At 57.1% G+C, this 12,274-nt stretch overlaps 1 protein-coding gene and 1 long non-coding RNA gene across 3 annotated transcripts; one reads left to right on the plus strand and one right to left on the minus strand.

Annotated features, from left to right (window-relative positions):
- Nucleotides 1-2,092: 2,092 nt before the first annotated feature.
- On the minus strand, nucleotides 2,093-11,950 carry C4H2orf50 (chromosome 4 C2orf50 homolog). Of its 2 annotated transcripts, none has more exons than XM_029938298.1 (4): nucleotides 11,706-11,950; nucleotides 7,675-7,714; nucleotides 3,367-5,522; nucleotides 2,093-2,872 (listed from the first exon to the last, which is right to left on the minus strand). In XM_029938298.1, the coding sequence occupies exons 1-3, from the start codon at nucleotides 11,912-11,914 to the stop codon at nucleotides 5,331-5,333; spliced, it is 441 nt and encodes a 146-aa protein (XP_029794158.1). In that variant the 5' UTR covers nucleotides 11,915-11,950; the 3' UTR covers nucleotides 2,093-2,872; nucleotides 3,367-5,330. The 2 variants fall into 2 exon arrangements, with proteins under 2 accessions (XP_029794158.1, XP_029794160.1); XM_029938300.1 differs by lacking the exons at nucleotides 2,093-2,872; nucleotides 3,367-5,522 and adding exons at nucleotides 7,217-7,392; nucleotides 7,494-7,538.
- LOC115290325 lies at nucleotides 2,940-7,490 on the plus strand. Its single transcript, XR_003908051.1, has 3 exons — nucleotides 2,940-3,827; nucleotides 6,690-6,762; nucleotides 7,265-7,490. It is a non-coding gene; the product is annotated as an uncharacterized LOC115290325 (long non-coding RNA).
- Nucleotides 11,951-12,274: the final 324 nt, after the last annotated feature.

Genomic DNA, 12,274 nt, shown 5'->3' on the forward strand with positions numbered 1-12,274 from the left:
TCCCCCTCCTCACGTGCTCTCCCCCTCCTCCCCCTCCGCACCTGCTCCCCCTCCAGAAACAGCTCCCGGACTGAGTGGCTCCAGCCCGGGGTCTAGTCCACCCCTGGTCTTCTGGAAGCTCTCTGTGCCCAAGGCAGCTCTGTGACACACCGCTGTCCTTGTCTGGTGTGGGACCAGCCACCACCTGGCCGCAGACTGAAGCCACCAGCTCTGGGGGTGCGCCGGCTGAGGTGGGGTTGCAGGGAGAGGACCTCTCCGTGGCTGAAAGCCTCTCCCTGCACTGACTGCTTTGCATAAATCCCCGGATGTGGCTGATGTGGGTGCGGGACCCCTGTGTCCTGCAAACTGCTGCCTTCCCGGCATGGCCCTCGCAGGCGTCGCGAGAAGGTCAAGCCCCTGACTTCCCGAGGCCTCAATTTCTTCATTTGAAAATGGGGATAATCACACGCACCTCCTACACTTCCTGAGAGGTACACAGTAGGCTTTTCATTCACGGTAGTGCTTTCCCGAGTGCAAGCTAGCGAAGTATTTTTGGGATTTGTGAGCCCTGGCTTTGCTTCTGGAGCTGCGGGGAGGTGGTGGCTCCAGATGGGGTCAGGCATAGGCCCTGAAGGAAGGTGGGGAGCCCCGGGCCCCAGGGCCCCGCTGGGACACCCCCTAACTTGTTGGCGTGTCCGAGTGGCTGACGTTTGGGACTCCTCGGCATCCTTAGGCGGGGGCGTTGCCAGGATGGGGGGTAAGTGCACAGCCAGTGGGGTGTCTCTCCAGCTCACAGCACGTGTCCCCATCTGGAAGACCTCTGCTTCCTCCTGTCTCCTCAGTTAGGTGGCTGACAGCCTGTCACACCAGCCTGTCCCCCACCGGAGCTGGGCGCGCAGCATCTTCCCGGGGAATCTGGGGTTGAGCGCGGATAGATTCCGTCATGATCCTGGCTCTTCGGTCGGGAGACATCAACTCAGGGGCTGTTGGCTTCGGCCATTCCCCTCATCGCCATTTTTGTTTGTTTTTTTTTAAAGATTCCCAAAGCAACAGAAAGATTGCAAGAACACTCCAATGAACATCCAAATGGTAATAAGTTTATCAGTTGCTCACATTTTTATCCACATTTGCTTTGCTTCTATTTACACATCACACACATTTTATTGTGGTCAGACCACCTGCAGGGGAGTTTCAGACATCATGACCCTTCGCCCCCAACGGCTTCTCGTGCATCTTGTAAGAACAGGGAGTCTTCTTCCACATGACCTTGATGTGATCATCACACTGTGCACATCTAACATTGGTGCGATGCTGTGGTCTAATATTTAGATCCCGTTCTCTGCATTTAGTCTGCAAAGTGTCCTTTAGTGATGCTTTTGCTTTGTCATGGGAGCTGGTCCAGAATGTTCTCTGTACCACTTTTCACATAGATCGCGTCCTCAGCCATCCTGTGTCTTTTACGACATTGACTTTTTAAATACTTTTTATTAAAAAAATTTTTTTTAGCAAGAGAGAGAGCGTTCAGGGAAGGATGGGGAAGGAAAGGAGAGAGAGAAAGAAAAAGAGAGAAAATCTTTTTTTAAAAAAATTATTTTATTTTGTTTTTTTAAAAACATACAATTATAATTATATGTATAATTATATATATATATATATAAACATTCACACATTTTTTTTGTCCCTGATGGAATGTATTAAATAAAAAGAGAGAAAATCTTAAGCGGGTTCCATGCTCAGCGAGGAGCCCTATGTGAGGCTCAATCTCATGACCCTGGGATCATGAGCTGAGCCAAATTCTTTTTTTTTTAATGTTTATTTATATTTGAGAGAGAGAGAGAATGAGCAGGGGAGGGGCAGAGAGAGAGGGAGACACAGAATTCAAAGCAGGCTCCAGGCTCTGAGCTGTCAGCACAGAGCCCGACATGGGGCTTGAACCCACACACCGAGAGATCATGACCTGAACTGAAGTTGGACACTTGACCAACTGAGCCACCCAGGTGCCCCAAGCTGAGCCAGATTCTAGAGTCAGATGCCCAACTGACGGAGACCCCCGGGTCTATATTTTTCAGTAGAGAAGACTTTTTCTTCCTCTGCTTAAAAATTTAAAAAGTAATTGATATGAACTCATGGCTTCTTTATTATTACTTTCTATCTTTGGTGGGATTTGTGGGCGCTGGCTTTGCCCAGAAGTTGTAGGGGATGCAGTGAGGCATGGGCAGCGTCTTACAGCTCACCTTGTCCCGAATTTGACCAGTGGGAGTCCCTTCAGGTTGACTCTTACATCCATCCCTTTGAGGCTCCACCGTCCCGTTTTGAGCATTTCCTCACTCCCTGGAACAGGAGGAAGTCCGAGCTCACCTCGTAAGTTTCCTGGAAAGCAGTCTGTTATTTTTCCTGTAAGCAGAGACGTGGGGTGCTCAGAGAGGCAGCGATAAAGAGCAAAGAGAGGGGGACGCCTGGGTGGCCCAGTCGGTTAAGCACCCGACCCTTGATCTCAGCTCAGGTCTGGATCTCACAGTCATGAGGTCAAGCCCCGCACTGGGCTCTGCGCTGGGCATGAAGCCTACTTAAAAAAAAATCGAACAAAAACCCTTCAGCCTCCCTACGGCTCACTGGCGTATCCCACTTCTTCGTGGTCTTGGCGGGTGAGCTGCCTCATCTCCTTGTCTCTCGTGCCCCATTTGGCTTTCCTGGTGTCTTGGCTGCTGCCGGCTTGGTCTCACTTCTCCTGGCCCGTCCTTTGTTCTGGTCCAAAGGAGACAGAGAGCAGACGCTGCACGGCCCCGATCTCGGCTGCCAGTGGGTGACGTGGCCAGTTTGCAAGAAGGTGGCAGCAGGCATCGGCTCAGGAAGACGTCAGGTCCGGCAGGGAAGGGAAGGTGCGGCTGGATGGCTGTGCGGGGGGGGGGGGGGGGGGGGTGTTCTGTGCCGTCACCTGACACAGGCGGGCTGCAGGGGCAGGAGGCCCCTCCCCAGGACTCAGCTCCCCAGTCTCCCGGCTGCCCCCTGCCTTGCAGCCCTTTCTGGCACTGTCTTTCCCACGCAGCACAAATGCCCTCCCCTCCCCCATCTCCCTGGCTCAGTGGATCCTTCGGCAGAAGGACCCCCCCCCTCCGCCCCCCAGCTGGGGGATCTGCCCTCCCAACCCCACAGACCAGCCTTCTGTCTCTCAGGCTGGGAGGCGCCGTGTCTGCAGCCCCACCGTGCGGCCAGGCACCAGCGGGGGCGGGGCTTGTCCAAGCCTGGAACCCGTGAAGTCCAAGGACTGCCTCCCCCTGCAGCTCGAGTCCAGACCCCGAGCTGTACCGCAGGTGTTGTTCTAGGCACTCTACAGAGAACTATGGCCCAAAGCCGTTCATGGACTTGGTCAGATCCTCTGCATCATACCTGGGACTAGTACTCTGCCAATATTTGCCTCCGGACGCTCCTGCTGTGGGCAAAGTATGCTTTCTTGTCCTCGTGAGGCTGGGGTTGGCCCTGTGCCTTGCTGGGCCGATGAGACGTTAGCGGATGTGCGCGCGCAGAAGCCTGAATGGTTCGCTTTGGCTCCTGGGCTCCGGTGACGCTCCTGGAGGACACGCCCCAGGAAGCTGCTGGCCCAAGAAACGAGAGGCTTGTGGCCAGACCCGGACCCAACCCGAAGCTTGGAGCCAAGTCCAGCTGAGCCAGTCAAGGTCATGCGGACCTATGAGCCGGAGAGGGAGTGGGGTGTCCCTCGGCGTGCCTACGGCCACACTGTGCACCCGTGAACCTGCCAGACTCGGTACCCACTGCGTGTGTGCCCAGAGACAGGCCCTGCGTGGGTGATGTCCTGGCGGTCTGTCTCTCCTCCCCCCTGAGAGAAGAGTGTGAGTCAGGCGTGAGTTTGGCTCCTTACTCGCTGTGGGCCCCTGGCCAGAGGGATGGAGTCTTTGGCTTAGTCACCAAATCTCTCAAATGGTGACAGTAATCCTTACAAAAGAGACCATTCAGGTCATGTGCCGGTTACAGAGTCTGTGCTCAATCATCACATTGTCTGTAAGTGTCTGTGCTCCCAGGGAGTGACCAGGGACCTCCAGCGGCAGGCATTGAAGCTTGGGATGGTCCCCTTGGGTCCCCTGGGCTCCTTCCCCTGCATCTGCATTTAGCCGAGGCTCTTCCTACCTCCTGGGAGTTCCCAGATTATCTCTTGCTTCACCCTCGCTCTCAAATGGAAATAAGACCCCAAATGGACCCCAAGCGCCCTGCTCCCCTTTCCTGCTGTGGCTGAGCCCAGGCCCAGGCTCCTCCCTGTTGTCCCCAGAGGGCAGAGCGCTGGGAGTGGGCCTGGGTCGCAGGCTCCGGGGGGCAGCGGACGGGGCCTCAGCTCGGGGTCCGGAGGACGCTCCCAGCCTGGCGCCAGCCAATCACGGCCACACAGACCATCCCACAGAAAGGAAGAGACCGGGAGCGGCCTCTGTGTGAGGACCCACATCTCCCTGGGCAGTTCCCAGGATGCTACTCTTCTGCCCGAGAGCGGGGCGCCCTCTGCAAACCCACCCGCATGCCGTGGTCCAGGGGCTGCTCTGAGCACTTCCACACGGTAGTTCCTTTCATCTTCATGCCCTTATAGCATCAGTACTTTTCTTATTTCTCGATGCGGTAGCAGAAACACGGCCAGCGAGATCCGTGTCCTAATCCCCGGGGCCTGTGAATATATGACCTCACACGCAAGAGGGATTTTGCAGATGTGATTATAGTAAATGATTAAGTGAGTTGGAGAGATTATCCTGGACGTCGTAAGAGATGGAGGGAGGGAGGCAGAGAGAGAAAGAGGATTTGGAGAGGCTATCATTGTGCCTCTGAGATGAGGGAGGAACATGCCAAGGAATGTGGGCAGCCTCTCTCTGGAAGCCGGAGAAGGCGAGGACTCAGATGCCTTTGGGCTCCAGAAAGAAATGCAGGCCTGCGCGCGCCCAGGTTTCAGTCCGGTGGAACCCGCTTTGGGCGTCCGACCTCCATCGCTGTCATGTGCTGTTTCCAGCCACTCGGTGCGTGGCCATTTGTCACGGCAGCAAGAGGAAACAAACACACCAGGTTGCGGTGGGGACATGGAGGCCCAGAGGGTTCGAACACCCTGTTCAACATCGCACAGCTGCTCAGAGTCAGGAGCAGGACTTGAACCCGGGGCAGTCAGCTCGTGGCCACAAGTCGGCTGCATGTCCCTGGCCTTGTCAGGGAGTGCCAGCCTCTGAGCCTGGCCGAGTTCCTGGAGGCTTTCTAACCTCATGTGTGGAGATGGGTCAGTGCGGCGCTCGGAGAGGTTGTGCGGGGCCTGGGAGGGGGGGACGAGGCTGGCTGACACGCGGCCCCCGGCCCTGGTGCTCTTCCTCCTACACGGGCTGCAGCTCAGCTTCTAGCTTCTTCTTCCGGACGCCCTCCATGAAGAAGAAATCCATGCTGACGAGGGCTTGCCCCAGGGCCGTGTCCACCCTGCTGCCCACCACGTGGCTCATGGAACTGGGGACCACGTCGGAAAAGAAGGGCACGTGCTCTGGCAGCTTCACAGGCTCCTTCCTATTGCCCTGGGGGAGGGGACAGTTTGCGTCACAAGCTGCAGGGAAAGCCCTTGCAGGGAAGGGACCGCACGGAGCGGGGACAGGTGGCTGCTTCCATCCTGCTCCTGACCTGGGGCCTACCAGGGTCTCGAGACTCTTCAGCTAGTGCCCAACGCATCTTCCCCACATTGGACTCCCCACCACGGACACCCGCCCCCACCACCCCTGCACTTTGATGCTTGACCTCCGGTGACCCGGCAGGGAGGGGGGAACGGGGTCTGACTCCTCTCTCCATTCCCATGAGCTGAGACACCGCCTCACGTCCGGTGGGAGAGCAGAGGGCTTGTTTGTTGGTGAGCCTTTCCTTGAGGTCTAACAAACGTGCAGAAACGTCCCCAAGTCACGCCCGTGCAGCTCCACGAGCCTCCACGACACGTGCCTGTCTGCGCAGCCCGCCCCCCCACGGAGAAATGACCACGAGATCCCCAGAGACCCAGACTCACTTCCTCACAACCCCCCAGTCAGTCTCCACCCCGGCCCCCCTGGGACCCCCCTCTATCTCCCGGTTTTGCCTGGTTTTGAACTTGGTCTCATTTTTTATCCTAAAAAGACCGTGGCTGCTTTCTCTCCAGAATGTTCTCTAGATTCATCTATGGTTTTGTGTGTCGCTGCAGCTCCCCTGGTGCCCTTGTGACCCGGGACGCCGCTGCGTGGCTCACTGAAGATTCCACCCACGTAGTCCACCCATCCTGCCACGGACGGCAGGATTAACTATGTAACAGACGCGGGTTTATTCCCAGTTTGGGGGGCTCCTGAGGGGTGCCGCTCTGCTCACCGGTGCACGTGTTTCTGGTGGTTTCCGTGACCTGGGGGGCTAATACCTAGATGCTGGCAGGGAGACTCCATGGGCTGGAAGCCCGGACCCGGAGCTCGGTGCAGGATTTCAGGTGTCAGACAGCAAGCCCACAGGCCAGGGACGCAGACTTGAAACCTCCCCTAAACCCAGCAAGGTCCGTGTCGGCGGGGCCACGGGCTCGGTAGACCGGCTACACTGCTCGTTTTCCAGACTGGCCATTCTCCCGGTCGGTCATTCATCCGACATTGACTGAGTGCTACCTGTTTATTGGATGCTGCGGGGTAGCGCCCGCTGCGGGCGGGGCAGGGCGATGAAGGCGTCTTTGTCCCTTCTCTTAGGGAGCCCACTGCCTGGTGAAACTGACCGCTGAGACATGACATGCTCTATCTAAGGCATGGGTTGGACATGCTGGTGAGTCAAGAACAGAGTGATCTGGTTGAGGCTGCTCAGGAAGGACAGATTTCACAGAAGGAGGCACTGGAGTGGGGTCCTGAAGGATGAGTGAGAGTTAAGAGTCCATCCCGCTGATGAGGTGGGAAGGGCATTTTAGGCAGAGGGAACAGCATGCACAAAGTCCTCGAGGAAGCAGCGTGGAGGTCAGTGTGGCGAGGCAGGCAGGGCTAGATCACAAGAAGCAGTGCAGGCCACCCTGAAAAGTGCAGACCTAATGTTTATTAATTTTTGAGACAGAGAGAGACAGAGTATGAGCAGGGGAGGGGCACAGAGAGAGAGGGAGACACAGAATCGGAAACAGGCTCCTGGCTCTGAGCTGTCAGCACAGAGCCCGACGCAGGGCTCAAAACCATCAACTGCGAGATCATGACCTGAGCCGAAGTCAGACACTTAACGACTGAGCCACCCAGGCGCCCCAGAAAATGCAGCTTTATTGAGGATTTTACGTTTTGTGGTTTAGGAAACTTACTCCGGTAGCAGTGCGAGGATGGATCAGAGGTGGTGAAAGCAGGGAAACAGCTGACAAAGAATGTTCACCCAAGCTCGTTCTCCACATGGGGCACCCCACTCACCCCTCGCTCTGCATTGCTGATGTCCTCATACGGGGGAGAATATTTCAGAATCAGATGCTTATCATTTCTAATTGGTTCATCTTAATAAAATCAAGAAACACTGGGGAGAACCAATACCTGAATGCCCTGAGCATTTCTTTCGCCCCCGCCGACCCTGAGTTTCTTGAAACAAGAGAGTATTTTTTTGAGTTTCTGCACCTTCCCGCATCTAGCACACAGTAGGTCCTCAGTCAATGTCAGATGAATGAGTGGACATTCCCGATTCAAGGGCGCACGACCAGGACATCACGGGTCTTACCAGGGGGTCGTAGTCTTTCAGGAAACTCCAGTTCTGAGCCCTGGAAAGGAAAACAGGCGGGCACTGTTACATTTTCCTGGGACATTTTTTACACACGACTTTCGCTGCGTCAGGTGAATGAGTTGAGGCCGCTGATGCACCTGTTACATCACGAGGAGCCACAGTAATGGCGCGAAATCACCACCCAAAACTCACGAGGTGCACGTCCCATAAAATGAACAAATATTTCCATAATTACTGACGTCTCCTAGGGTGGAATGTTCGGTGCCAGAGGACGTAGCCCGTGATGAGAAACCCAGCGGCACAAGCCTCCCGGGAGTCCCCGCATCTTTAGGGCCACATGGGAGCCCTCGAGTATTTTGTGCAGAAAAACCAGTTTCAGCTCCTCGCTTTTTCTTTGTAGCCTTCCAGAGTGCGCAGCAGAGGAAGATGGGAAGGGGCAGGGGACAGGGACAGGGATCATGAGAAGACCATTACCTGTGCTAATTTAATTTCTATTTTACTCTGCTGCTAAGGCGTTGAACATTCCGTAAGATTTATAATAAAACCAGTCTTCTCTGCCCCAATCCTCACAGCCCCTGAGCCCCACAGCCTCGGGTCAAGTTTCCACTGCTTTGGCTGTTTTTGTGGGCCTGTCCCCGCCATTCTGTGGAACAGTAAACCCAGGTGGCCATGTCTTGACGTGTCTGTGGACTTCCTATTACGGGAGGTTATGAGTTAGCTCTCTTGCCCTCTCCCTCCCCTCATTTCTTGCAAAATCAATCTATGAGAGATTTCGGCTCATTTGATATACATTGTCTACATCCTTAGGATTCCGTCAATGCTGATCACCGAGGAACTACCTGGGATCACGTGAGTCTAGCTCCTCTCTTGTACAACTTAACCTTTTCCCCTGCAGTTCATAATCACATTTTGTCCCTGTTTCCTTTTTCTGAGAGAGAGAGAGAAAGAGAATGAGTTTGGAAGGGGCAGAGGAAGAGAGAGAATCTTGAGCAAGCTCCGTGCACAGCACGGAGCCCAACACGGGCCTGGACCCCATGATCCTGGGATCATGACGTGAGCCAAGGTCAAGAGTGAGACGCTCAATCGACGGAGCCACCGAGACGCCCCTCCCATTTTGCGTCCCTTACTTTTTTAGCTTTCTCTGTTCATCGCACGGATTCCAAACCCTCCGACAAAACTGCGAAGTCCCCGGGGTGGGATTCTCAGCACTGTCACACGCAGCAGGGAGTCAGGGTCTCTCTCACATTTGTTCTTCCAGAGGCCGCCGGCCAGGGCCCCGGGTCACCCTGCCCCCACCGGGCTGCGGCCCAGGACCCGCCCCTGCCGTCCTGACCTCCACTCTGGGGATCGTCTCCTTCTGAGTCCTGGGTCCTCCTTCCTTGTTCTCTCTCCCGCTGTAGAGCACAGCCTCCAGTGTCTGTGGAGGCATGCATTTCTTTGGTTCTAGAAAGTTCTTGGAGCCCTGCTAGACCTCGCGAGCAGCAGCAGAGTATGAGGGGACATCGAGGGACCCCTTCGGGAGGCTGGTTCCCGAGACGGGGCCGCTGGGTGTGAGTCGAGGTCCACTGCGAGTGCAAGATGCACCCCCATCTCACACGCTTGGAACAAGGAAGAATGTCGCGTATCTTTTTAAATTATTTTAAAATCTTGACTGCATGTCCCAAAGATCATGTTTTGGGTAAGATATGTTATTAAGAGGCGCCTGAGTGGCTCAGTCGGTTGAGCGCCCAACTTCGCGCAGGTCAGGGCCCATGTTCCCGAGTTCGAGCCCCGCGTCGGGCAGCACAGAGCCGACTTCAGATCCTCTGCCCCCACCCGCCCCTCCCTCATTCGCTCTCTCTCTCAAAATAAATTAAAAACATAAAAAGATCTGTTACTCAAGTGGATTTCCCTAATTTCTTGTTACATTTTTAAGGCTGCTCCTAGAATACTGAGAATTGCATATGTGACCCTGTCTCTGCGGGGCCCCGCTGCTCTGGATGTCACTCAACTCTGTCCTCTGGGGCCGGTGATCCGTCTCTCCCCTGGCAGCTCTTCTCAGTCTTGTGGCTACTTTCTTATTTTATTTTATTTATTTATATTTATTTTGAGAGACAGAGAGAGACAGCACGAGCAGTGAGGGGTGGGGGGCAAGGAGAAAGGGAGACACAGAATCAGAAGCAGCTCCAGGCTCTGAGCTGTCAGCACAGAACCGGACGCGGGGCTCGAGCCCACAAACCGTGAGATCATGACCTGAGCCGAAGCCGGACATTCAACTGACTGAGCCCCCCAGGCGCCCCAACTCCTGGCTACTTTCTGTCCAGCAAGTGAATGCTGCCAGTTCTGTGCTGTGACCTCATCGCTGGGCACACGTCACGCCCTTCCAGGGAGAGCCTGTCACCCTTCCAGGGCCAGCGTTCAGTGCTTTCCTTCTCATTCACCCGAGATCAGCCCCAAGTCACCTGGCTCGGCCTTTCGCGTGCCCCCGGGGCGGGGGTTTCCGGGGCGTTTCGGGGCTGCGTGATTTCCGGCGCCCCGGAAAGAAAGCCGGGTGTCCGGGCCCCTCCCCCCCTCACGCCTGGCGACCACCGGGCCTGGTGTCCCCGCGGGGCCAGTGCCCGGCGACCTGGGGCTGCGGACAGGGGTGGGGGCCGGGGGCTTCCAACCCGAGGGACTCTCCAAGTCTCTACCCCGGAGCTGCCCCTCCGTTCCTTGACCCGAGACACGCCACCACTGCCCCGCCTCGCCGCTGCGCCTGCCTCACCCCTGTGCCTGCCTCGCCCCTGCGCCCAGTCTTCTCAGTGCCGATCTGCCTGCGCGGGACAGCCCTGTCCTTGTAAACGTCCCCTAGGCCTTGGCACCTCCTCACACCCACCACACTCACACACACACTCACACACAACCACACACCCTCCACACCGACCCCCTACATATCACACAACCTCACACATACACCCCCCACAGCACACAGAACCCACCCCACCCACTACACGCATGCCCCCTGTACCAACACCCACAGACCACACCCACTACACACACACACCTCCCCCCACACCCTCACCCTGCACACATACACCCCACACACCCCTACCTCCACCACACCCTCACCCCCACCCGCTACACCAACAAACACCCCCCACACATCACACACACACCCTACACACCACATCCACGTCCTCCCACACCCGCGTGCCACACACGCACTACATACGCACACAGGCTGTGAGACAGAGACACAAAGACAGAGACTGAGAGAGAGAGAGACCCCGCCCCTCACGCTCTCACCCCAGTCCGTCAGTCAGCGGTCCTCGGAATCCGAGCGCGGAACCTTCCTTGCGTCTCCCCAGAGATCTCTGGCTCAGCGCGTCCTGCCCTCCCTCACCGCCCTTGATGGCGTCTCGTTCCCGGAACCAAACATGACCTTTCCCGGCGTGTGGCCTGGGTCTCCTCCTGGCCTGGAGGCCGCCGTCCCCTCAGCGACTGCCTCAGCCACCTGGACAGTCTGTTCTCTTTCGTCGTCACAGATGCCAGACTCTCAGGTCTCGGCCGAGTGACGTCTCGGAGGAGAGGCCCTGGGGAGCACCCCACGCGTCCCTTGTTCCACGACACCGAGATACTGGCACACCGTGCTGCTCCCTCTCTCCCCATCCCGAGCGGGGACACTCCCGGGAGCCAGGTCCGGGCTGTCCCCAGCAGCGTCTGGACTCAGTGAGCACAGGAAGGGGCGTCCGTCCCCCGGTCAGGGGCTAGGATCTCCCCAGAACACGGGCCGACCACCCCCTTCCCCGCGGTCTGTCCCTGGAGCTCCAGCTTCAGGATTATCCCAAAGATGGATGGGACCCCAGAATGAAGGAGCCGGGTCACCAGGCCCCTGCCCCCCTCCCCCTCCCTCTCACTCAAGTCCGGCCAAGACCTGTGCTCCCGGCCCCCTGGCCCTGAGGGCTTCTCCATCCCCACCATTTGCCTGCCTTACTCCTTCTCATCTGTCTCTCTTTTTCCAGAAGCTTCCTAGACCCTGAGTGGGGTTGGGGGTCAGGCCGAGCACTCACCAGCGCCGCTGGGCCCGCCTCTCGGCCTCCAAGAGCTCCCTCCACAGCTGATCCTGGGGCACACCATCAGCTCTGGGGGCCCCGGGGGCTTGGCGACCACCAGCCAGACCCCTGCCCGCCACAGGGCCGCTCTGGGCAGTGGAGGCATGGAAGGCGGGCAGCCTGGTGGAGGCGGTTCTCTGGAACCCAGGGTGGGGGTGGCTCCCCATGGATCTGTGTGTGTGTGTGTGTGTGTGTGTGTGTGTGTGTGTGTGAGAGAGAGAGAGAGAGAGAGACAGAGAGACAGAGAGAGATTGAGAGAGACAGAGGGGGGGAGAGCGAGGGAGAGAAAGAGACACAGAGAGAGAGAGAGAGACTCTTGCCTGAGCTCGGAGCCCTCCTGGGACACCCCCTCCGTCCGAACCCCAGGGGAGCCTTGCAGGGGTCACTGTCCCCAAGCTCAGAGTGGCCGGACAGCCCCTGAGCCTGGCCGCCTTCTGTGTTGACTGTTGCCCTGGGAACTGGGAGGCTCCCAAGTGAGCTCAGGAAAGAAAAGGAAGGGGTGTGTGCATGTGTGTGTGTGTGCGTGC

The sequence above is a fragment of the Suricata suricatta genome, chromosome 4, assembly GCF_006229205.1.
Source record: "Suricata suricatta isolate VVHF042 chromosome 4, meerkat_22Aug2017_6uvM2_HiC, whole genome shotgun sequence".
NCBI classification, from domain to species: Eukaryota; Metazoa; Chordata; class Mammalia; order Carnivora; family Herpestidae; genus Suricata; species Suricata suricatta.